The sequence below is a fragment of the Nipponia nippon genome, unplaced genomic scaffold (assembly GCF_047370975.1).
Source record: "Nipponia nippon isolate SJK-2023a ecotype South Korea unplaced genomic scaffold, ASM4737097v1 scaffold_48, whole genome shotgun sequence".
NCBI lineage: Eukaryota > Metazoa > Chordata > Aves > Pelecaniformes > Threskiornithidae > Nipponia > Nipponia nippon.
Genome location: NW_028262367.1, coordinates 666,084 through 689,223, shown reverse-complemented (window position 1 = coordinate 689,223; position 23,140 = coordinate 666,084). Strand labels below are relative to the sequence as shown.

The 23,140-nt window shown below is 54.9% G+C and overlaps 1 protein-coding gene across 1 annotated transcript; it reads right to left on the bottom strand.

Moving 5' to 3' along the window:
• Window positions 1-19,558: 19,558 nt before the first annotated feature.
• LOC148052433 (ubiquitin carboxyl-terminal hydrolase 42-like) lies at window positions 19,559-21,589 on the bottom strand. Its single transcript, XM_087730136.1, has 6 exons — window positions 21,448-21,589; window positions 20,862-20,972; window positions 20,599-20,701; window positions 20,364-20,431; window positions 20,112-20,182; window positions 19,559-19,645 (listed from the first exon to the last, which is right to left on the bottom strand). The coding sequence occupies exons 1-6, from the start codon at window positions 21,587-21,589 to the stop codon at window positions 19,559-19,561; spliced, it is 582 nt and encodes a 193-aa protein (XP_087586262.1).
• Between the last annotated feature and the right edge of the window lie 1,551 nt (window positions 21,590-23,140).

Genomic DNA, 23,140 nt, shown 5'->3' with positions numbered 1-23,140 from the left:
CCAGCACCATCATATGCCCGTCCCTTCCTCAGTCAGCGGGGGGCCGACAGCAAACAGGCATGCTCTGTGGGACCACAGGATCTGCCTCGTCGGACTAAGGTAACTCTGGGGAGGTGGGTCAGGGCAGCAGGTGGACAGTGGATTTCTTTCTGGGATCTTGGCATTGCTCTCTTTTCCCTCCCACACTGCAGCTTTCTTCACAGCCCCAACACTGCTCCCTCTCAAAGCATCCCACTTGTCTGCCTTTGGCCCTTCTGCCTTTGCAGCCCTCCAGGAGAGCCTTTGGGAGGCCCTTAGCTGTCCCCTCCCACAGCTTCTGGGCTTGCCTCACTCTTCTGCTCCTTTCAGGACAAAAGGGCAGGACCTTTTCACAGCTCTCTTTGCAGGACATGGCGCTGGGCATGGAGGACTCTGCAGAGGACAGCAGCTCCTCTGCAACAGCCAGCAAGAGCCAGCTCACCTGGGCAGCTGCACGGGAGGCATCTGCAGGCTGGACGGGCTTCATCTGGCCAGGCAGGCTCAACATTGCCTCCTACATTGGCTCCTGCTTGCATCGCTTCTTCTGTGGCTGCATAAGGCTGGTGTCCAGAAGGAAAGCTGCGTGCCCGCTCTGCTCTCAACCACGTGAGCGTGTGCTGCACACCGTGCGAGAAGAGAGCAACAAAGAGGAGCATGGATTCAGCCCTTCTTCCCGCTGCCAGAAGAGTGGTGCCAAGGAGAGGGCCCGGAGCAGATCCCCGCAGTGGGGAAAAGATCCCCGCAGCTGGTGCGTGGACACCACCGACTATGACCACTCAGCAAGGAGGAGGAGGAGGAGGACAACCGGTCCTCCAAGGTGTGACTGCACTCCCAGGGATGACACAGCTGCAGGGCCCTCCAACGGCAGCTCCCAGTCGGCTCCTGCACCCAGTACTGCTCGGGAGCAAACCCTGCCAGTGCAGAGAGAGCAGAGCAGATCCCTGCAGCAGGGCTATGATCTCCACAGCCAGTTTGTGGAGATCACGGACTATGACAGCTCAGAAAGGGGGAGGAGGAGGTGGAGAACAAGTCCTCCATGTCGTGACCAAGCCCCAAGGGATGAGACAGCTCCAGGGCCCTCCAACGCCAGCTCCAAGTGGGCTCCCGCAAGCAGGGCTGCTCGGGACCAAACCCTGCTGAGGCAGAGAGAGCGGAGCAGATCCCCACAGCGGGGCTATGATGTCTGCAGCCAGTTTGTGGACACCACAGATTATGATGCCTCAGCAGGGAGAAGGAGGAGGAGGGTTTCAGCGCCCCAGCGATGCACGCCAGACAAAGACTCGGGGCACTGCGGCGGTGACGGGGACAGATTGTGACCCTGGCTGAAGAAGGAGCACAGCATCTTTCTTCTGCTGTGCCAGAGAAGAGGAGCAGCAGAAGAAAAAGGAGGAAGAGGAGAAAACAAGGAAGCACCAAAACTGCCCCCAGCAGGACCCAAGCTGCACAAAGGGCACCAGCAGCCCACCCTGCCCCCCCTCCCAGTGCTGCCTCTGGCCAGGAAGAGCTCAGAGAGACCTTCCAGAGACTCGGACACCTCTGCCGGCTAGCCCGCCTGCCCACAGGTCCCTCGAGGAAGAGCTTTAAGCCCTGGTCAGCTCTTGGGATCGCCTTGCAAAAACAACACTCACTTGGTACCCACAGTCAGAAAAGCCAAAGCCAGAATTAAAAACACTCGTTGGCCTTGCATATGTAATTCCTGGGGTGTTTTCTTCTCTGTAGGTTTTGGGGCAATTGGAGGAAATGCCCAGTGTGGGAGGTTTATGTCTTGGGATTTTGAAAGCTGTGTGCTTGCCTGGGCCCATCTTGCAATCTCTTCTTTTTAAATATGGAGTTCAAGTCACTCCAACAGAAATGGGCTGGCTGAGACAACAGCGAGTGGGACTGAAACGGGCTGAACGGCCGGGCCCTGAGGGTGCTGCTCAGTGGCACCAAGCCTAGTGCGAGGCCAGTAACCAGGGGTGTCTCGCAGGGGTCAAGACTGGGTCTGATCCTGTTTATCATCTTCCTTAATTAATGTTCTGGAGGATGGGGCAGAGTGAACCCACGGCAAGCTGACTGGTGACACCAGTCTGGGAGCAGCGGCACTTAGGCCAGGGGGTCGTGCTGCCGTCCCGAGGGACCTGGGCAGGCTGCAGAGACGGGCTGACAGGGACCTCATGCCCAGACCAGAAAGGGGACGTGCAAAGGGTGCTGTGCGGTTGATGAGCAGCGGCACAGGCTGCCCAGGGAGACTGTGGAGTCTCCATCCCTGGCGATGTTCCATGGCCCTCTGGACATGGTCAAGGACAAGCGGCTGTGAAATGGATGCCTGGAAGAGGACCCAGCCACCAACGCTGTCACCCTCAGGCGGCCATCGACAGCTCCACCAGCAAGCTGCAGCCCTGGAGAGGAGCCCAGGGCGGAGCAGGCTCCTGGCAGGCCCTGCGGCCCCTGGAGAGGAGCCCAGGCAGCAGCAGGTTCTCTGGCCGGAGCTGCGGCCCGTGGGGTCCAGGCAGGAGCAGGGGAATGGCGTGAGGAGGAAGGGGCAGCAGAGCCGAGGCGCTGTGGGCTGCCCGCAGCCCCATTCCCCGTCCCCCTGCACCGCTGGGAGGGGAGAGGGGGCCGAGGAGTCGGGAAGGAGGAGTGAGGCTGAGCCTGGGAAGGGCGGGGCTGGGGGAAGCTCTTTGGGTTGGGGTTTGGTGCTGCTCTCCTGCTGCCTTTTCCCTTGGCACCAAACTGCATCAGCCTGGCCCCGCTCAGGCCCCGCTCGCCCCTGAGGGGGCGCAGGCGGCTCTGGGAGGAGAGGCCCGGGCTGCTCCCGCCCACCCAGCCAGAGCCGCGCCATTGGCCACAGCTGAGCCAATCAGCAGAGCCGGTGTTGGCCTGTCAGGGCCAGGCGGCCTGGGGCGGGGCCGCAGGGGCCAGAGGCCGAGCGGCCTGAGGAGAATGGGGGCAGAGCGGGGCCGGGGGCAGGCGGGGGGGCCCCGCTCAGCAGCCGAAACCAGTTCCCACCAGTGCAGCCCTGGCTGAGGACAGCCCTGGTGAGAGCAGCACAAACCCCTTTCCCTTTTCCCAGCCTCCCTGGCTGCCGGCTGCAGCCGAGGCAGAGGCCGGGCAGGGGAGGGCTCATCCTGCCAGCACTGCTGATGGCGGCAGAGGAGAGAGCGGCCTGGTCCTGCTGAGCGCAGGGTCGCTCTCCCGCCTGGGCTGCCCCTCGGCCCGGCGCTGCATCTCAGGACCAAGGGTCTGTATGGTTGTTGGTGTTGTTTTCAGGAAAGCTTGTTCCCCCACCCCATCCTCCCTTCCCCCTCCCTGCCCCGGCCAATATTCGCTGGAACCGTGCTGGCAGAAGGCCCCGGTTCCTGTTAAGGTCATTTACAGGGAATAATTTAAAGGCAATTTGATGAGGCTGGCAATTCCAACTGCTCCAGGTACACAGGAGCTTTAAATGGGCAGTTGCCTGCCGGTGACCTTTCATATGCCTTTCTTCCTAGGTTCATTCATTTCACTCCCACCAAAACCAAAGCCCCGGCTTACACATGGAAAGGGGCAAAACCCGCCGTGGGAGACAGCTGCTCTTCAGGTCCTCATTGCTGTCTGGAGCCGTCCGTGACCAGGAACGGGCAGTGTGTGCCTCCAGTGTATCCCATCTCTGGATGTGCCAGGGCAAACACCAAGCTCACAGCTGGCCCAAGTGAGTAACAGTTCTCCAGCCGTTTGTTCAGACAAGACAAACAGCCTTTCTTTTTTGCCCTGTGTCAGTGCAGTACAAAACAATCAGCTCCTTGGACTGAGGAGCCTCGGACTGAGGGAAAGGCGGCATTAAGTACCTCAGCCTTTTCCTCGGCCTTTGGCCCTGTTTCCCCCTGCCTCCAGTAAAGGATGGAGATTCTCCCTAGACTCCTTTTGTGGGTAATGCATTTCTCGAAACATCTTTTATTGTCTTTGAGGGCAGCAGCCAGATTCAGTTCCAGCTGGGCAGTCTCCTTCTCCCTCCCGTGCAGGAGCCCCGCCCTCCGGAGGGGAGATGTGGGGGCGGGGCGTTCCAGGGGGAGGGGCGAAACCATGGGGGCGTGGCTGCGGTGGGGAGGCCGGGCTGTGAGGTCACAGACCCCCGCTGTGCCTCTCCGTGATGTGCTCTGCTGTGCCACGGGCACCGCTCTGGCAGTGCCAGCAGCAACAGCAGCAGCAACATGGTGCAGGCGTGGGGGGCTGTGGCCCCCACCCGCCTCCTTCTTCTCCTTCTCCTGGTGGCCCTGCAAGCCCGGGATGCACAGGCTGCTCCGTGGCGAGCGTGGGAATTAGGTAGGAAGGCGGGCAAGGGACGGCACCCAGCCCTGGGCAGCGTGGAGCGGAGCCCACCGCACCTCGGGGTGGCAGCAGGGCCAGGGTTGTAGTGGGGCAGGGCCGGGAGAGCAGCGGGGCTGGGCTGAGACGGGTGAGCTGTGGCCAGCTCCTTGGGCAAGCGGGAGGCAGACGCCCTGCAGGGAGGCCAGGGGCCATGGCCGCTGCAGGGGGCTTTTGCAGGTGAACGGTGGTGCCAGGAGTGGTGCCTGGCCCTGCCGTACAGCTCTGGCCCTGCCGTGCAGGCTGGGGGAAGGCTGCCCGAGCAGGGCGTTGCAGGGCCAGCTCTAGTGATGGTTGCAGGGGCAGCAGACCGCAGGAGCACTTCTCTCCCAGGCTGCTCACAGCTGTGCCTGCGGCCGTGGCTCTGCCACTCCCCAGCTGGGTCCCAGCTTTCAGCCTCGGGGACATCTGTCCTCAGGAGGTGTCCGCTCAGGAAGACAGGAGCATTCCTGCTCTAGCCCTGCAGTGCTCTCCTTGGGCAAACACAGGTCCCCAACACACAGCCCCAGCCCGCAGCCCAAGGGAACAGACAGGGCAGCACTCGTGCAGACTCTCACTGGCCAGCGGGCTCTTCTCCACGAGACGTGCGAATGATCATTTTTTTCCTCCAGTGTTTTCATGTGGGCTTCTTTTGTGCACAGCAGAGATCTCCCAGTAAGAAATCCCCGAGGGGCCGTATGTGTGTCCACCCGGTCCTTGAGGGGAGTTGCACACGGCCTGGAAACGGCATTTTGAGAGCTGCCAGGTGCCAGCCAACAGGTCACCCAGGCCCCTCGGCAGCTTTGGAAATCTCCACCCACATCTGGGTGCCATGTCATTCCCTGGCTCCCCTCCAGTCACTGCAGGTCACTGGGAAAGAAGTAGCTCACAACATCTAACGGAAACGTGCTTGATTACAGCTGTGCCTGTAGGCGACGGCCACCAGACTTCTCAGCCTGACCTTGTCCGGGAGCCTCAGGGCGATCCCACAGGTATGTCACGTGAATGCACGAGCATTTAGGGTTTCATATTCTGTTCCTATGAAATTTTACTTAATAATATGTCAGCCGATGCTCAGACATGCAGAAGAGCAGAGAGGGAATGGGTCGGGCTGAGTGATGTCCCCTGGGGCACTCTGCCTTGGGAAGCTGTCTTTGCCAGACTCTGCGAGCCTGTGCTGCTTCAGGTGCCTGTTGCAAGGCCAGCGGGCTTGTTGGGGTTGAGTTTAGAGCTGGTGGGAGCTCCAGGGAGTCCTTTCTCCCGACAGCTCCGTGCATGGGTTGTTTTGGATCAGCATGTTCCAGGCACCCAGGAACTGTCTGCACGATGCTCCTGAGTGGAAGGGAGAGCGGAGTGCCATGGAGCAATCCCGCGTTTGAACTGCATTCCCTGCCATTCAGCTCTGAGGAAGTCTACTGAAATATTTCACGGGAGCTGCTCTCTTCTGTTTGTTTCCAGAGGTGGCAGGGGGCGATGGATATCCAGCTTCCCGGCTGGGTGCCAGGGCTGAGGCGCAGGGAGATCGCATGGGTACGTCATGGCTTTTTACTGCCTTTGAGAGCTGCCAGCTCAAAGCCCAAATGTGTGCGGGTGGGAGAATATAGACCTGCATTGTGTGCGCTGTGACATTCCGTGATCCCCGTGTATGTTCTGCTATTCAGTTATGGTGGTGTGTATCACAGTGTATGATGGAAACGTGTCATGGGTGTTTGGTTGCAGATGTGGCTCCAGCTCCTCGGCTGAATCCTGCGCTGGAGCTCAGCTGGCATCCCAGGGGTGAGTAGTCAGTCTTGGCTGACTTCACAGGCTAAGCACTCATTTTCAGTATTTTAGTAGAGGGAAATTTAACTGGATCCTTTCTGTTAAGGTCCTCAAAGAGCAAAGTATAAAGCCAGCCTAGGGCAATCTTCCCAGCAGTCATCAGAAGTCCTAAAGGAAATCCTGGGACAACTGGAGAAAGCGGCACATGGTGGGTGTATATCACTCTTAAGCAGGAGGCTTGGGAAGCTGAGCTTGTAGACACCTGTATGGACAAGCCATAGGCAGCACAAGCAGCAAGGGCTCGATGAGAGCCTCGCTGCACTGACACTCGATTGCACACCTCGCAGGTGCTGGTGAGCTGCAGAGATGGTGCAGAGTCTCTGCTGCCAGTTGTGGTTGCAGCTGAGTGCCAGGCACAGCTGCTGCCCCAGTTATCCCATCGCTGGCCAGAGCTGTTCTGGGCAGACGCTGGTATCCAGCTGGCAGGAACTGGTGGTGCTCACACCTTGCTGCCAGTGGCCGGAGGGGAGAGAGCCCTTGGGCGGCAGAGAGGATGCGCAGGCAGCTTGGGGTCGCTGAGACCGGCAGACTTTGCCGGGGCTGCAGGCATGCCCTGGCCAGGGTCGGAGCAGCCCCGACTTCACCGCCTGGTCCAGCCCCGTTGTTGTCCTTGATGTTTGAGGACTCTGTGTGACAGCTCGTGGTCAGGGACAGGTGAAAGCTGGACACCCAGCTTGAGGCCGGACAGCTACCTTGAAGGCAGCTGAAATGAAAGGCTGTGAATTTTAGCTCTCTGTGTGTAGTTGTGTTTTAGATACCTTGGTTGTGGCTTTCCTCTTGTTTTGGGGGGCTGTGGGCTCTTCACTGCCACTTGTGAAAGTGCCCAGAACATGGTTGCAAGAGCTTGGGGTTCATTCCACTGTGTGGGGCTGTTACCCTTAGTGTGTGATGGGGCTGGCATGATGGGACGTGCTGCTCCGAAGGGCTCTTTCCCCAGCTGAGTTGGCTGCAGCGTCCTCCTGTCCTCTCTGAAGGAAGTAATTTACCATCACCTTGCAGTTTGCCCAAAATGAACTGAGTGGAATGTGAACAGGAAGATGACGTGCAATCTCCCAGTCTCTCAGCAGGTCAGGTTTTCCCATCTACTGGTAAACTGGAAAGTGTCCAGGGCTTAAATTTTTTCCGTGAATGACACATTGTTTGGACCAGTGATGAGGTGCACCCCCAAACGCCCAGGCTTTGTTTCTGAGTGTTATTAATGTATTTTGCCTCCTGAAGATACCGTGTTCCTGAGGAGGAACGGTTACTTCTACTTAAACTGACCCTGTTTCTTTCTAAAGAGATGGACCGTGAGACCATGGAGAAGGAGGCGCTTGAGGAAGGAGGCAGTCCCTCATTGCCAGTCTCTGATGGAAAAACGGGGGCAATTCAACCAACCGGCGTGCCAGGTAATTGCTGCCCCTGGGTCATCCAGTGTCAGATCTCAAAATCCCTGGGTGTCTGCAGGCTCTTCCCCTGGTGCCGGCTACTGCACATGGTGTCAGCAGCCGAACTATGAGTACAGAGCAAGTGTTCTGAAGGGAGCCAGGAGCGGCTCTCTGAGGATGACTGTCGTCTCGGGGGTGTGGAGGTTCTTGCCAGCAGTGTGCCAGAGAGACACCGGTAACCCTCTGTGGATGTGGTGAAGTGCTCGCCTCCCACCGCACCCCTTTCCCAGGAATTTCAGAACCCTGCCATTTTGGGAAGGAGGCCATCTGAACCACATTCAGTAGATGATGGGAAATGTGACTCTTGATCGAATAGACCTCCCTCAGTACCCGCATTGCAGAGCTTGCCGTGCGTCCCTAGAGGCCCTAGGCCCAACAGAGGGGGATCCCTGCTGTGAGCTGAGGGGCAAAGGGATTCACTGGCAGATGAGGCACAGGCTTAGAGGGCACCTCTGCCTGCAAGTGGTGCCATGGTGGAGAAAAGGCAAAGGGGGAGAGCAATGTTGAGGTGTCTCGTGAGAGGGCCTGACTCCGTCCCCTCGGGGTGTGGGTGCTGGGCTGGGGAGGGAGAGCTGGGGGTGGCACTCCCTGATGCAGGGATGGAGAAAGAGAGGCTCCAGAGTGCATTGGTTTGCAATGGCTTTGGGAGTTTCCTTTGTTTCTACTGAAACATTGCAGGCCCAGGATGTTCACTCCTTCAGAGATGCTAACAAAGTGAGAGAGAGCATTTCCTGGCAATGTCAGCCCTCCTGTGAGAGTGCCAGTCGTGCGCAGGACACCCTAACGTGCAGAATTGTTCCTCCAGGTGTGGATGGCAGGAGAAGCTCAAATGCTGTGGATCCCAATGATTTCCAGAAATACTGCATAGAAGGCGCCGTGGCAGTCTTGGGCTCGGTGCTGTTTGGGATGGCATTGTGTGGTGTGATCTGTCTGTGGAGGAAGAGAAAACGGTGAGTTGTTGGGAGGTTTTTTTGCCAAACTTCTGTAGGAGATGGCTGCTATTGGTCACGAAGCTTTGAGAGTATTCTGGAGTGCCGAGTTCCTTATTGGCTAGAATCGGCTGAGGTTTCTGCTGTAAGCTGCTTTAACTGGCCTCTCAATTCATGGGCATTCTTTTCTGAAACCCCTTCTTACTGTGGCAAGTGTGGGTTACAAGTGACCCTGCCTCGACAAGAGCAGACCCAGCGAGAGATGTAGGCAGAGCAAGGTCAGGAAGTAAAAACAACAAGGGATGACATTGGCATAGAAAGTGAGAACTGCAATAGTCACATCTCCCTACCAGTGAACCCCGCAGCAGAAATCACTCTGTTAGGTGATGCCGTAAATCCCAGATGTTCACCGCAGCCAAGGTGTCCCAGCAACGCAGACCGTGGTGACGAACCTTCCCAGCTCTGTGCCTTGCGTTGGAGAAAGAGTCAGTCTGTCCCACCTGCAGCCCAACGCTGCCAGCGTGTGCGTTCTCAGCACAGGCAGGGCTTTTGTCTGTGCAGGGGTACGTATCCCTTTGGATAGGTCTTGTGAAGAGAGGATGGAGAGCACCTCAGCGAACAGCGAGCCGAGGCTGTCCCCTTGCCTGGTCAGGGATGGGCATGGAGGCGAGCGCTGGTCCCTGCCAGGCACGCTGAGAAAGGCGACCAGGAGGCTCTCCTGGCCCTGCAGTGCCATGCCCGGCTTTGGTCCCCTCGGCCTGCCGGGGTCAGGTCTCCTTCCCGGCACATGCAGAGCAGGCAGGTCAGGATGGTCAGGGCCGAGAGGAGACGAGCCATGGGCAGGCGAGCAGAGCCCCAGCCGAGGGGTGCGGGGCGCCCCGTTTTCTGCACAAAGCTCTCCGTGCCCACAGCTCCCACGTGCAGCCAGGTGCCCAAACCCCACAGGGCGCCCAGCGCTGCCCCGCACCCTGGCACCCACGTGGCACCGCAGCTGCGGCGGGGCCTCAGCAGCCTCCTCTCTTCACAGGCGCCTCTCTGCAGCTTCGTGAGCCCGGCCTGACACCAGCAGCCGCCCCACGCACCCAGACAGCTGTCCCGCATGCCCCAGAACCCCTGAGAGTCAGACCCAATGCCAGCAGCCACCGCCTGTGCCTGGAGATCCAGCCCACCTGCCACGGAGCACCAAGGATCCAGCCCTCGCCAGCCCGTACAGTGTGTGTCCTGAAAAAAGGCTATTGTTAGTAAAAGACAGGTTTGGACCCTTTAAATGAGCCTTGGGACTCTAAAAGTGAGGCTTTGGACCTTCAAAAGCAGAACTGGGGTCTTAAAAAGGACGCTCTGCGCCCTTTAAATGCATCCTTGAACCTTAAGAGCGAGGCTTGGAAATATTGCAAATGAGGGTGTGGAACCTGAAAATGAGGCTTTGGGTCTTAAAGAGGAGGCTTTTAGCCCTAGAATCAAAGGTTTGTACTCTAAAAAGGAAGCTTTGGGCCCTAAAAATGAGGCTGTGAGCCCTCAAAGAGGGGTTTGGACTCTAAAAATGAGGGTTTGGACACTCCAGATGTGGCTTGGGCCCTCAAAACGACTGTCTGGATCCTCAAAATGCCACCTTGGAGCCTGAAATTGAGGCTTTAGAAAGTCAAAAGGAGGCTTTGGAGTCTATAAAGGAGACTTTGCAATCTGAAACAGAGGCTTTGGACCACTAACATGAAGCTTTGAAGTGCAAAATGATGCTTTGGGAGCAAAACTAAGCCTTGAGAAAGTAAAAATGAGGCCTTGGACACTCTAAATGTAGCTTTGGACCCTGAAAAGAGGCTTGGTGCCCTGAAAGTGAGAGTTTAAACCCTAAAAATGAAACTGTGGGCCTCCCAAAAAGGCTATGCAGAATAAAAGAGACGTTTGGAACAAAAAAAATGAGGATTTTGGCCCTCAGAAGGACTCTTTGGGCACTGAAAAGGATGGGCTAGATGCTACAAATGACACTTGTGACCGTGAAAACGAGGGAAACCCATTGGTTCCTCTCTGGCCCCAAGAACTGAAGCTTTGGTCCTGAATATAGGGTTTGGGCACCCCAGTGAAGGCTTTGAGCTGTCAAAGGGGGCTTTGGAGCCTAGAAATGAGAGTTTGGACCATTAAAAGGGGGTTTTGGGCCTTCAAAATGGGGCTTGGGAAATGAAATGGAGGTTTTGAACCCTGAAATCAGGTTTGGTGCCCTAAAATGATGCTTTGGGACCAAAACCTAAGGCTTTGCACCCTACAAATGGGTCTTTGGAGGCTCAAAATGAGGCTTGGGACATGAAACAAATGAGGCTTTGTAGCCTAAATGAGGAGTTTGGACCCTCAAATGAGGCTTTGGGCCCACCAAATGAGCATTTGGACTGTCAAAATGAGGCTTTGGTCTCTTCAAATTGCAGACTGGATCCTAAAGCTGAGGCTATAGTTCCTGAAAGCGAGGCTTTGGTCCCAGAAAAGGAGGTTTTAGAAGCTAAAACTGAGGGTTGGAGCCCAAAAATGAGCCTTTGGACTCCTTAAGAAATCACTATAAAGAAGGCTTGGGAGTCTGGGAATGAGGCTTTGGACCTTCAAAGTCAGAACTGGGGACTTAAAAATGATGCTCTGGGCCCTTGAAATGAGTCCTTGAATCTTAAAAGTGAGGCTTGGAAATGGTAAATGAGGTTGAGGACCCTGCAAATGAGGGTTTGGACCATCAAAAGGAGGCTTTCAAGCCTGGAATCAAAGCTTTGTACTCTAAAAATGAAGCTCTGAGCCCTAAAACAGGGAGTTGGCCCTAAAAATGAGGGTTTGGAAACTCAAGATGCGACTTGGGCCCTCAATACGACTGGCTGCATCCTAAAACTGAGCCTTTGGAGCCTGAAATTGAGCCTTTGGAAAGTCAAAATGTGGCTTTTGAATCTAAAAAGGGGACTTTGCAAACTGAAAGGGAGCCTTTGGATCATAAAAATGTGGCTTTGAAACCTAAAAAGAGACTTTGTAGCCTAAAATGAGCCTTTGATCCCTGAAAGTGAGGCTTTGGATTCTAAGGTGAAAATGTGAATCTTAAAAATGAGGCTTTGGGCCTTGAAGTGAGCATTTGGACCATAAAAGGAGGGGTTGGATCCAGAAAAGGAGGCTTTGGGCCCTGAAAAGGAGACTTTGGGCTCTGCCATCAGTTTTGGACCTTAAAACTGTCCCTGCTCATGACGCTCAGGGCAGTTTATAGAGTTCTTCATCTGAATGATTCGAGTCCTGTGCCATAGGGAGAACTCCGTCTCTCTCTCCTCCTTCTGCTGTGTTTACGAGATCTCCACTGACGTGGAGATATTGGCCGTTGCCTCATGTTCAGCCCCACGTTGCCTGACAGCATTCAGGGAATCTGCTGACTTTCATGTTCAAATCCAGGCCCACGGAGCTCCATGAGGTGCCAGGGCTACACGAGGTGCCAGGAAACAACGTTATTTATCCTTTGTACAGTCCAACAGAAACAACGTTCTCATGAGAACTTGTTGCTGCGCTGTTAGGTGCAGGCAAAGCCAGGCAGGTGGCCTCCTGGCCAGTGGAGAGTGGGAGCTGCCGGCAGGCTCCTCGGTGGCAATGAGCTGCCGAGGTTGTCCTGCGGCCCAGGGATCTGTGCAGCACAGCACAGGCGTGAAGACCACACTGTGCATGCAGCACAGCCCAGCCCAGCAGGAGCTGCTCAGGTTTCCCCGTGAGAAGGCTGTCCTCCAGCCTGGTGCCACAGCTGAGGTGCTGCGGCCCACACGTGCACTGCCAGGAAGAGCTGTAGGCCCACTGCTTGTCACACAACTGTCACCTGTTTTGATTAAATGAGTAGAATAGCATAGCATAGCATAGCATAGCATATAAACCAGACCAGAGAAGAGCAGAATAGTTTAATTTGAGGGGACCTACAATGATCATCTACTCTGACTGCCTGACCAATTCAGGGCTGACCAAAAGTTAAAGCAAGTTATTAAGGGCATTGTCCAAATGCCTCTTAAACACTGAGAGGCTTGGGGCATCGACCGCCTCTCTAGGAAGCCTGTTGCAGGGTTTGACCACCCTCTCAGTAGAGACATGTTTCCTGATATCCAGTCGAAACCTCCTCTGGTGCAGCTTTGAGCCATTCCCACGTGTCCTATCACCGGATCCCAGGGAGAAGAGATCAGCACCTCCCTCTCCACGTCCCCTCCTCAGGCAGCTGGAGAGAGCCATGAGGTCGCCCCTCAGCCGCCTTCTCTCCAAACTAGACAAGCCCAAAGCCCTTAGCTGCTCCTCAGAGGACATGCCTTCCCGCCCTTTCACCAGCTTTGGTGCCCTCCTCTGGATGCATTCAAGGACCTGAACATCCTTCTCCAATGGTGGGGCCCAGCACCACACACAGTATTCCAGGTGAGGCCTCACCAAGGCTGAATGCAGCGGGATAATCCCCTCTGCTGACCGGCTGGTTTTGCTGTGTTTGATGCACCCCAGAACACGGTTTGCCCTCCCGGCTGCCAGGGCACACTGCTGACTGCTGTGGAGCCTGCTGTCGACCAGCACCCCCAGATGCCTTTCTGCAGGGCCACTCCTCTCCCAATTTATACTTGTGCCCGCTGTTACTGCATCCTGGGTGCAGAATCTGGCATTTTGACTTGTTCCATTTCATCCCATTAATCATAGCCCAATGCTCCAATCTATCTAGATCCCTCTGCAAGGCCTCTTGTCCCTCGGGAGAGTCAACAGCACCTCCCAGTTTGGTATCATCAGCAATCTTGGTAATGCTGCATTCGACTCCTGCACGCAGATCATCGATAAGCATATTGAACAGAACTGGCCCTAGGATTGAGCCCTGAGGAGCACCGCTGGGGACCGGTGGCCAGCCAGATGCAGCCCCATTCACTGCGACCCTTTGAGCCCTGCCCTTCAGCCAGTTCTTCACCCAGCGCACCGTGAACCCGCTCATCCCCCAGTTGGACAACTTGTCCAGAAGGATGCTGTGAGGGACAGTACCAAAAGCCTTACTAAAATCCGGGAAATCTACACCCACCACCTTGCCTTCATCCACTAGGATGGTGACCTTATCCCAGAAGGATATCAAATGAGTTCAACGGGACTTGTATTTAACATGGGTTCACAAAGGGGAAGGGAAAGTCCAGAGGTCCCTTCCAACCTCAACATTTCTGTCATTCTGTGAGGAGAAAGGAGAAAGGAGAAAACTCCTGGGGGCTTGTGGCAGGCCTGGGAGGGAGCTGAGGTCCCTTCCAGCCCCAGCACTACAAATCCAGCATGAGATGCCTCCATTGACTCAGCTGATTGCCTTCCCTCAGCGTGGCTGAAGGAGCTGCCTCCCTGGCAGTGTCCAGGTGTCCTGCCTCATGATGGGCCAAGGCAGGGGGATTCTCAGACCTAACTGTGTCTGGGAGAGGAGAAAGGCCACTGCTGCAAAGAAACCTCTCTGCAGAGGTGAGAGAGGCAACATCGGTGATTCCTTCAGTCTCTTCCCAAGCAGGTTCCTGGAGAGCCCCAGGGAGACCTGGAGGGAGCGCCGAGTGGGGTGGGGGGCAGAGAAAGTGACGTCTTGGGCAGGTGCCCTCCTCCGGGGCTGAGACAGGCTCCTGGGGTGGAGGGAGCTCCTGGGAAGCAGGCAGCAGTGCAGAGAGACAGCTCTGCCAAGGAGCAACTCCTCTGCCAAGCGCAGCAGGGCTCTGGGCAAAGGAGTAGGGCAGAGCGAGATTAAAGGCAGGCTGGAGTGGGAGGAGAGAGGAGAGCTGCAAGGGAAGAAACCTTTCCAGCCCTTGACACGGGAAGTCTCTTGGTGCAGGGCAATGCAGCTGCCGTTGCGGGAAGGGTCCCCAAAAGCGTTCATAGCCTCCAGGGTCTGTCAGGAGGCCTCCCAGCCCAGGGGCTCATGTTAGACAAGGGGGAAGGGGTGAAGGCAGGGTGTGCAGCCAGAGCTGCCCAGGGCATTTCAGAGGGGGCTTTTGCAGAGGAAGAACAAGGCAGGGGATACCTTACAGCTAAAGAGCTTTCCTGAGGCTGTGCTTCCAGTTTCCTGCTGTTTCAGGACAAAGGGAAAAGGTGCTGCTGCATTTGGCGAGGGAGCCTGAGAGTCCTGAGCTGCCATGCTGAGAAATCAGTAGGTCTGGTAGGAGCCAAGGCAACTGCTTCCATCCACTCCTCTACCTCCAGAGAGCACCAGCATCACCTTTGCTGGCCTCAGCAGGGTTTCTCTGACCTGCTCCTTACTGCCTGCAAGCGGGGAGTACCACCAGAGACTGCTTGAAACAGGGAGGTTTCTTCAGGTCAGAGCTGAGCAGACAGGAGTGAGTGATGGGGTCTGTGATCCCTGACAGGGAAAAACTGGAGGGCAGAGAAACAGTTCCCAGCAGGGATAGCTCCAGGCAGCAGAGACACCTGCCCAGCTGCCACGGAGCACCAAGGATCCAGCCCTCGCCAGCCCGGAAAGTGTGTGTCCTAAAAAATGGCTATTGTTAATAAAAGACAGGTTTGGACCCCGTAAATCAGGCTTTGCACTCTAAATGAGGCTTTGGACCTTCATAATCAGAATTGGTGACTTAAATATCTCCACTGACGTGGAGATATTGGCTGTTGCCTCATGTTCAGCCCCACGTTGCCTTACAGCATTCAGGGAATCTGCTGACTTTCATGTTCAAATCCAGTCCCACGGAGCTCCATGAGGTGCCAGGGCTTGCAGGGACAGCACAGGACCTCCAGGAAAGCAATTCCCATTCAGGGCAGGTGCGTTACAGCCACCCCAGACGGCTTCGCAGAGAGTGGGATTTGGTGCCTGTGTGCCACACACTAATGCCGTCAGTCAGAGGCATCGGCCATCAGGTGCCATCCGAGAGGCAAGCTCTGTCCCTTCTCTACCCAACAGCTGCAGGCATTGCGTGAACTCAAAGCACATCCCACTGGGGTCTTCACTCGCTCCCTTGATGATACAGTCAAGGAACAGACCAATCATTTTCACAGTGTGCCTGGGGACATCTTGTCTTCAAGGACGACGTCCTACAAGCACAGCAACAGTCCTTATCAAAACTGAATTGAAACTTGAAAGGGAATTCAAAGGCACCAAGATGAGCTGCTGGTACTTCAGGAAGAGCTGAAGAAGGCACAGAGATATACTGTGGGACCAGTGCTGAATTTAGAAAGAGTAGGGGTAGGTAGGTCTGAGGTAGTCTATGTCCTCTTTGCCTCAGTTACCACCAGAGAGGTCTCCCAGGCCTTTGTGCTTTGAGGCAGGGCTCAGGGCGGGAAAGACCAGCGGTGGCTGGGGATGCAGCCAGGGCTTACTTGAGCAAACTACACCCTTCCCAGGCCATGGGGCTGGAGGGGCTGCGTCCAAGGGTGCTGAGAGAGGTTTTCACCAGCAGGGGCTGGTCTGTTATGATCCCGGTAAGAAAGGCACTCAGACTCCGGGAGGTATTGAAAGGGTTAAAAACCACAAGAGCAAGAAGGATGTTGTAAATACCTTAGTCCCTTCATTAGATCAGAAGACACCCTGGTGTCATTTAAGGATGTTGTGAATACCTTACGGTTTGATGTGATTTAGGGCGTAGCTAGAAGAACAGTTCTAAGATAAGGGGGGCTCCGGGATAATCTCGCTGCAGACAACTCGGCCTTGGGAGAACGCATGCACGGAACCATGAAGGCAGGAAGAAACAGAAGAATGGCAACAACAGTCTTCAAGGACAACGGCTACGTGATCCTAGGACTGAGTTTGCGCAGAAGCAAGGGTCGATCAGCGAGCAGAGTGAAGAAGACTACGAGCCTTCATCGGAAGACCCCAAAGACCACTTGAAGACCACCCCGAGAGATGACTGCGCATGCGAATCGGATATTTACATATGCTCATAAGTTCCTGGAAATCTCATGTTTATGTAAATGAATTCCCAGAAATCCTATGAATATGTCTGATTGTATCGGATATATTCTCTAAAACTTCCTTACCTCGGTGGAGCACTTGTGGTGGAGAATCCCCAGTGCTGCCCAGCGCTGCAAGAAAGGATACCTGCTTAATAGTGACTTTGTTGCTCTTGAGTTTCATTTCAGGGACTCTCTGGATACTCCGTTTCTCCCTTGGGGAGATTCGGACGGTGAGGAGAAACATCCGTGAATTTTTGTATCAAAACTCTCTACAGAAATCAGAAGCACCACTTAGGACTGGCTTTGGTTAAGATGGCAATTTTATTGTTTCGATCGGACACGTCAACATTTCCTGGTGATGCTGCAAACGTGGCTTACTTGTGAGTCCTCCTCTCCAGAGTTCTCTCTGGATTTCTCTTTCTCCTTCACTTTCTTGCGTTCTTTCTCTTTCAATTTTGGATCACCAGAATGCTCGCTTCTGTCTTTTGCCGCCTTCTTTCGGGCACACTTTCACCCGCCTCTGCACAGGACTGTTTCCTCTTCCTGCGCGTTCGTTTTCCATTTGCCTGGCAGGAGCCTGCAGACTCTGGGTGAACTGGCGCTGGCGGGAGTGCACGTTGTTCAAGTGAGTATTTCCCCGGCTGCTGATCACCTACCGCCCCAGGATGCGAGTCTGCTCTGGGGCCGCTCAAGCCGCGCACACCTTCCCCTCCTGCGCTTTTGCCATCACCAGGGCTGTTTCTCTCCCTGTGGGAAGAGCCGCGCAGGTTCCCCCTGCCACGCGCCAGCTGACGGTGAGCGCGCTGCTGCGTTTCCGCGCGGCAAGTGTGCCTCCGCCTGGGAGGCGGACAGTCTGGCTGGCTTCTGTTCGGCTTCTCCCCCTCCTCAGCGTCAGAGCGCGCTCTCTTCCTGCCGCAGTGCTGAGGGGGAGCTCCTGCAGATTCCCATGGTTTTCTCTTCCCTCGCATCCTCTGCACATTTTCTCCACCTTCTTGATTTCTCTGTCCCCCGATGCCTCCAGGAAAGGGACTCTTCAGCACTTGACCCAGCTTGGCCTCGGAAGTGCTCTTTGTCTCTTGGCGTTCATCGCCTGCTCCAGGGGTCAAAGGATGGTGCCTGGAGAAACAACAGGGATCTTAGGCTAGGGTTGTTGCTGCAGCCTCCTCGTGGCTTCAGTCTCCCCCTGTCACGTTCCGGCAGCACTTGATATGACACGCAGAAGACTGAACCAGCACTAGAAACTGGAAATTAGGTCATGCGCTTCCAGCCATGCCTGTCCCTTTCAGAGCAGTGACTCATCTTTAGACCCTCTCGCACCTCCATTTTGCCTCGTTTCGCAGCTAGCCAGTCTCAGGGAGCAGACAGGTAGCAATTTACACAAGCGCAGCTGTTTAATGCCAGACAAGGAGAGAGAAGAAAGGACCTGGCAAACTGCGGAACAGAGAACTCAGCTGGACAAAGAGGCATTCTCTGCTAGGACAGAAAGCAAAACCCACCGGAGGAGAACAACAACAAGAAGATCAGGAACGGGAGAGGGAGTGTATTCTGAGCACCCTTTCACACTTGACAGTACCTGGCATAGAAGAGTAAATAGGCACGCTGGCAGAGTACCGTCTTGATGTCACAAAGACGTACAGAGGCATCATTCATCTCGTACCAACGTCCATCGCTGGCCTGCAAAGAAAGGCAAGGCTATCTTCAGATGAACTGCAGGGGTTTTAAAACAAAAACACCGACTGGACACCGCTGAAGGACACAATACCCCAATGCACATCACCAAGTTGACTTTTACCTTTACGAAGCAGTAATAATGTCCCGTCTGACAGCTGGAACCTTCATGTACCAGGACGGCATACAAGGAATAGAGGAGCGGTTCTCCAGGGGCTTGAGACATGTATGCGCCAAGGTCCAAATATTCCGGGTACTGCACAACCTAAGGAGAGACCAAGAAGACTCAGAAACTACCTTGAGAGTCTTTAGGAAGCAGCCTGAGAAAACCTTGTCACCAAACACAGGCTACAAGTATAGAAATCGATCTTCTTGGCCCATCCAAAGCAGGGGTTGCCATTTCATCATGGAAGTGGCAGAAAACTGTTTGCAGCCAAACCAGCTCTTTAGGAGCACAGGAGGTGCTTATCTTCACATTGGGACTTTCCTCTTACCGCAAGGGAAAGAGCAAGGCGCAGCTATTGCATTGATTTTTTCTTAGACGGCTGCACTCACTCGATAGCCATCGGGCAAGTAGACAGTAACAACTTCCAAAAAAGGATTCTCCTTTCGGAGAGGTCTCCTTCCAAGCAGACAAAGTTGCAGTGCACTTGTGGCCATACCTTGCTAATCTTTCTGCCAGAGAAAGCATCGAATCTCTTCAAGCACACTGTCAGGACATTGGAGGAACGATGTATTGTAAGGTTCTTGGACGCAGTGGCCAGCTGTTCACACCTGGAGAACAAGCACAGACCCAGCTGTTGCAACCTGTCTTCTCCCCGCTGCGCCCGCCATCCATGTAGGGTTGAGTTCAGGCTTGTTTTGCCCAACTATCGTATGCCCGCTTGCATTTCAGACCCCTGAAGTCCATATGCTCTCCCTGAAGGCAGCTTTGGGCTAGGGCGGCTCCCTTTGGAGAGCAGCAGTCTGGAGTCTTGACAGTACAAGAACTAGGCATGACGCTGTTGAGAGAGCCAGCGGGGGCTGCTGCTGCTCCGAGGACTGAGGTCTCCTGGACAGAGACGCAAGCATCCAAAAAGCCTTGGAAACAAAACTGTTGATGGCTTTCTTGAGGAAGCTGCTGTTGCCAAATCACTGTCCAGGGCTGCCGCCTTGCTTCGGCTCACCACTGCATATGGGACATGTCTTTTCCCTTCTGGCCATAGGGCTAGTTCAGTGGGCAATTTCATAGCTAGGAAGCCTGACCACCTCCAGGGCAGACAATGCCAGCAATAAAATTCTCATCCAAGCTTTCCAAGTATTCAGGCAGAAGGGGAAAGAAATACCCATCTTAGAAACAAATGCATTCTTTTCCAAGTTCTGGATGATTCGCGTGGATTAGTTGTAGGGGAAGAAAAAAAAAAGAAAAAAAAGCCAAGCTGTCTCCTGACTGGGTTTCTCAATTCAGTCCAAACACAACTAGTGCTCCCAGACATGCAATACCCTAACCCAGTATCTGCTAGGAAGGTGGCACTGGCCGAAATCTTACTTGCTACATTTATAGCCATTTCCACCATCCAGCTGCTCAGGTTTGACAAAGTCTTCCAGAGCTCCAGTGACAGATGAGGTTGCCTGGATGAGGAAGAAAGGAGAGCACTAAGTTCCTGGAAACTCAAAAACCCCAGGAAATAGCTACCCGCGTGGTACCAGCGTTATCCCAATAAACAGCTACCCCTGGGCGGTAGCAGAGTTCCTGTGGTAGGCGTGGTTCAAAATAGCAAAAGCAATCAAACCCATCCCTCCAGCATCAATCAGACGCGTAGTGAGGGAGTCCCAAGCAGGGTGGTGTGACAGTGTCACGATGGCTGTCCATACCTTCCTTACTCTTTGCCCAGCTGACACCCAGCACCCAGCCCAGAGAGACCATTTGCAGGGCTTCCGCAGAAGGAGCACACAAGCCCAGTTCCCTTCCCGTCCACCCCCAAGCTCTTGCCTGGTAACAGCCCACAGCTGGAAGCCAACAGAGTTTACTGGAGATAAACTAGGCCCCCCGCAGGGGCCCTGAAACAGTTGGCACCACCATTTCATAACATCTCACCTTGATATCCAAAGCAATATCAAGCAATGTCTCGTAGGTGTCGGAAACGGCTTTGCAGCTCAAGCACGTTACTGCAAAAGAAGCAAAGAGAAATGCTTCTCGGGTAGGGAAGGAGAGTAACTGCCCATTTCAAGGACCAACACCTACGCCTTTAGACACACCGGACCTCCTGCCGCATGCTAGGAGCTGTTTACCACAAAGAGAAGAAGAGCCACGGCTCACTCTAAGGACGGAAATATTTTTAAAAAGTACCTCTGGATCTTAGAAAGCCTCCAAAGACCTGATGAATGAGCGTGCTAGCTTGAGAAGTTGTGTCCCAGCTGGAAAGAAATGGTAATCAGAGCTCAGAAGGTGGAAGGCAGAGAGTTAGCTCTTCCACGAGTTTTCCTTGTTAGGAAAGGGCCGGACAGAGGTTTTCAGTGGCGGTTGTAAAGCAAGGAGTCAAAAGGGCTAGAGAACGTTTCAACGGTCATGTGCTTCTGCTTACTCGCTGCTTCTGCTCAAGCAAGCCCTCTGCATGGCATCCACGGTGTAGTAGAAGAATTCATGCGCGTCTTCCTGAGTGCCAAGCTGGAAATGGTCTCCTATTCCTGAGAAAGAAGAAGGTTTTCCCATTGATCTCAGAGAAAAAGGAAAGGCTTACCCTTCTGAAAGCTCTCCTCCTTAACATGAACCCGGCAAAAGCAGTTGGACGCGGGCTTTGTCAGAAATCCAAACTACCTCCAAATGAAACCGTCTGAAATGACTCACGTGGAAGCTCATTGATCACAGGCGTAGGCTCGATGGCACTGCCCGAGCAAGACAGGACCTCCTCGATGTGCACTTCCATGGTACACATCATGCAGAAGCCTTGCTTCGCACCTAAAGAGGGAGGGAAAGAAGGACGGAAGGGAGGAAGCAAGCAAGCGAGCCTCTCGGTCAGCTAAAATATACACAGCTATGGAAAAGCTTCAAGGAAAAAACCACCAAACCACCCCACGTTTAAGTTCCAGGTGCAATCTCCACTCTCCCTTCTACATCCGCTTCTCCTCAGATGCCAGTGGCTCAACAGCCCTGTGGCGGTTTACTGCACAGAGTTGTAGAGAAGAAATAGGCATGCCTTCCGAAGGCACTTCATTAAGCACGGGAAGCAAGAAATGATCTTCCCTGGGAGTAGGAGCGCAGCACGTGAAACCAAACTAACGCGCTGCCTACGCTATGCTGAGCCTGCTCTGAAGGCAATATTGGAAGGCAGCTTCTAGAGGAAAAGGAAGAGCTGTCTTCCCAGAGTCCCTGTTGTTCTTTCATCCTTCAGAGCCGCCCAAGAGATGTAAAAGAAGGTGTAGCAAGGACTCACAGGACTGGCTGTGCTCACGAGAGAGCAAGTAGTTGGCCAGCGGCGGGGTGTACGTCAAACACTGCAGGACAGAGTTGAGGAAGCAGGTATTGCCCAGGTTGAAGAGGCCGCCTCCGACACTGCGTCTTTGCTGCCAGGCCATGCAAATCTTCTGCGGAGGAAACACGTCCCTTCCCGGCACAGCCATTCCGACACTCATGCCTGCAAGGAAGTCAGCTTTTAAAGGAGATCCTCCTGGTTTGGTTTCGCAAAGCCCTAGACCGCTCTCCCTAGGCTTGTCCCTCTTCGGATGCGTTACATAAAAGATAACAAGGAATTATGCTGGCAGCCTGTGTCGACCCAAGCTGTAACGGTAGAGCTCAGCTGGCCCCTCGGAAGGTACAGGCCAAGCCACACCTCCACCCTGTCTCGATCTCCGCAATCCCCTGTCCAAAAGGAAACTAACAATTACCTTAGCCACCAACTGGAATTAGCGGGAAGGGGAGAGAGAAGAAACGGATGAAATTTCCGGGAAGAAAAGGAGGACGTAGAATGAAATGCAGACAGCGAGGAGCTGAGTGACCCCGCTGGCGAGCTCAGCCCACGCTTGCTCTCTCCAGCACAGGCGCCAGCGCCGGGAGAGAGCACGGCAGGAGCTGCGCGGGGATGCCATTTATGGCCACCCGGCCCTGGGACGCCCTTTGTGACACGGGGCCGTGTGGGGCCACGCGGCGACGGGGCTGGCACCACCCAGCAACTCCCGCAGCTGCGACCACGGGGCCGCCCCAGGTGCCCACTGCGGCCATGGGGCTCCTTCCCTGGGCAGAGCGCATGCCTCTGCCCCGCGCAGAGCCAGCCCCAGGGGGGCACGGGCACACGGCTGGGGCCACTGCTGGGGACAGCTGGGGCGGGCACAGCCCTGCTGTGGCCCCAGGCTCCTTCCCCACTCCCCGCAGTCAAACGCTGCAGGATGGTGTTGAGGAAGCGCCTGTTGCCCAGGTTGTAGAGGCCCGCTCCGACCCTGCCTGGTTGCTGCTAGGCCATGCAAAGCTTCTCCAGGGGAAAGAGGATCCTTTGCGGCGGAGCCATTCCCTCGGCAATGGCTGCAGGGAAATGACATTTGAAAAGAGAGGAGACGATGTGGTTGCACAAAAGCATCATTTAAAAGTCAAGCTCTGTACAGGAGCCCCCAGGACAAGCAGCTCTAACCTCCAACACAGAAACACTGGGGGAAGCCTAACACTGCCATTGACAATGACTGGTCAAGAAGCAGTTTTGGAAAAGAGTCTGTTGCCCTGCTTCCTTTGCCAAAACTCCAGGAAAGCCACACTCTGATTTCTGTGGCTCGGCCTACCTTCCTTTCCCTCTAGAGCCTTGAATTGGATTATCAGGTCAAGTCTTCCCTTTTCCTGATAGTGACTTCATGAAAGCAAGCACCTAGCCCAGAACGTAACCCTACTGATGTCAGCTCTTTCCATGAGCAATGTCATCTTTCAAAGTCTTGTACATCGTGGCAGATGACGGACAAAACTCATTTTCCTGTGTCTAATCAAAAACACCTGGGTGAGCCTGGCTGCTACCAGGAAACGCCCCAGAATTCACTCTAGGTTGTCAGCACATCCACAGTCAGGGATGGAGCAGCAGCCACGTCCGTCGCCTTTGGGGATTCCCAAAGTCCAATGGTGAAGCCCTTACTCACAGGAGTCATTCCTCT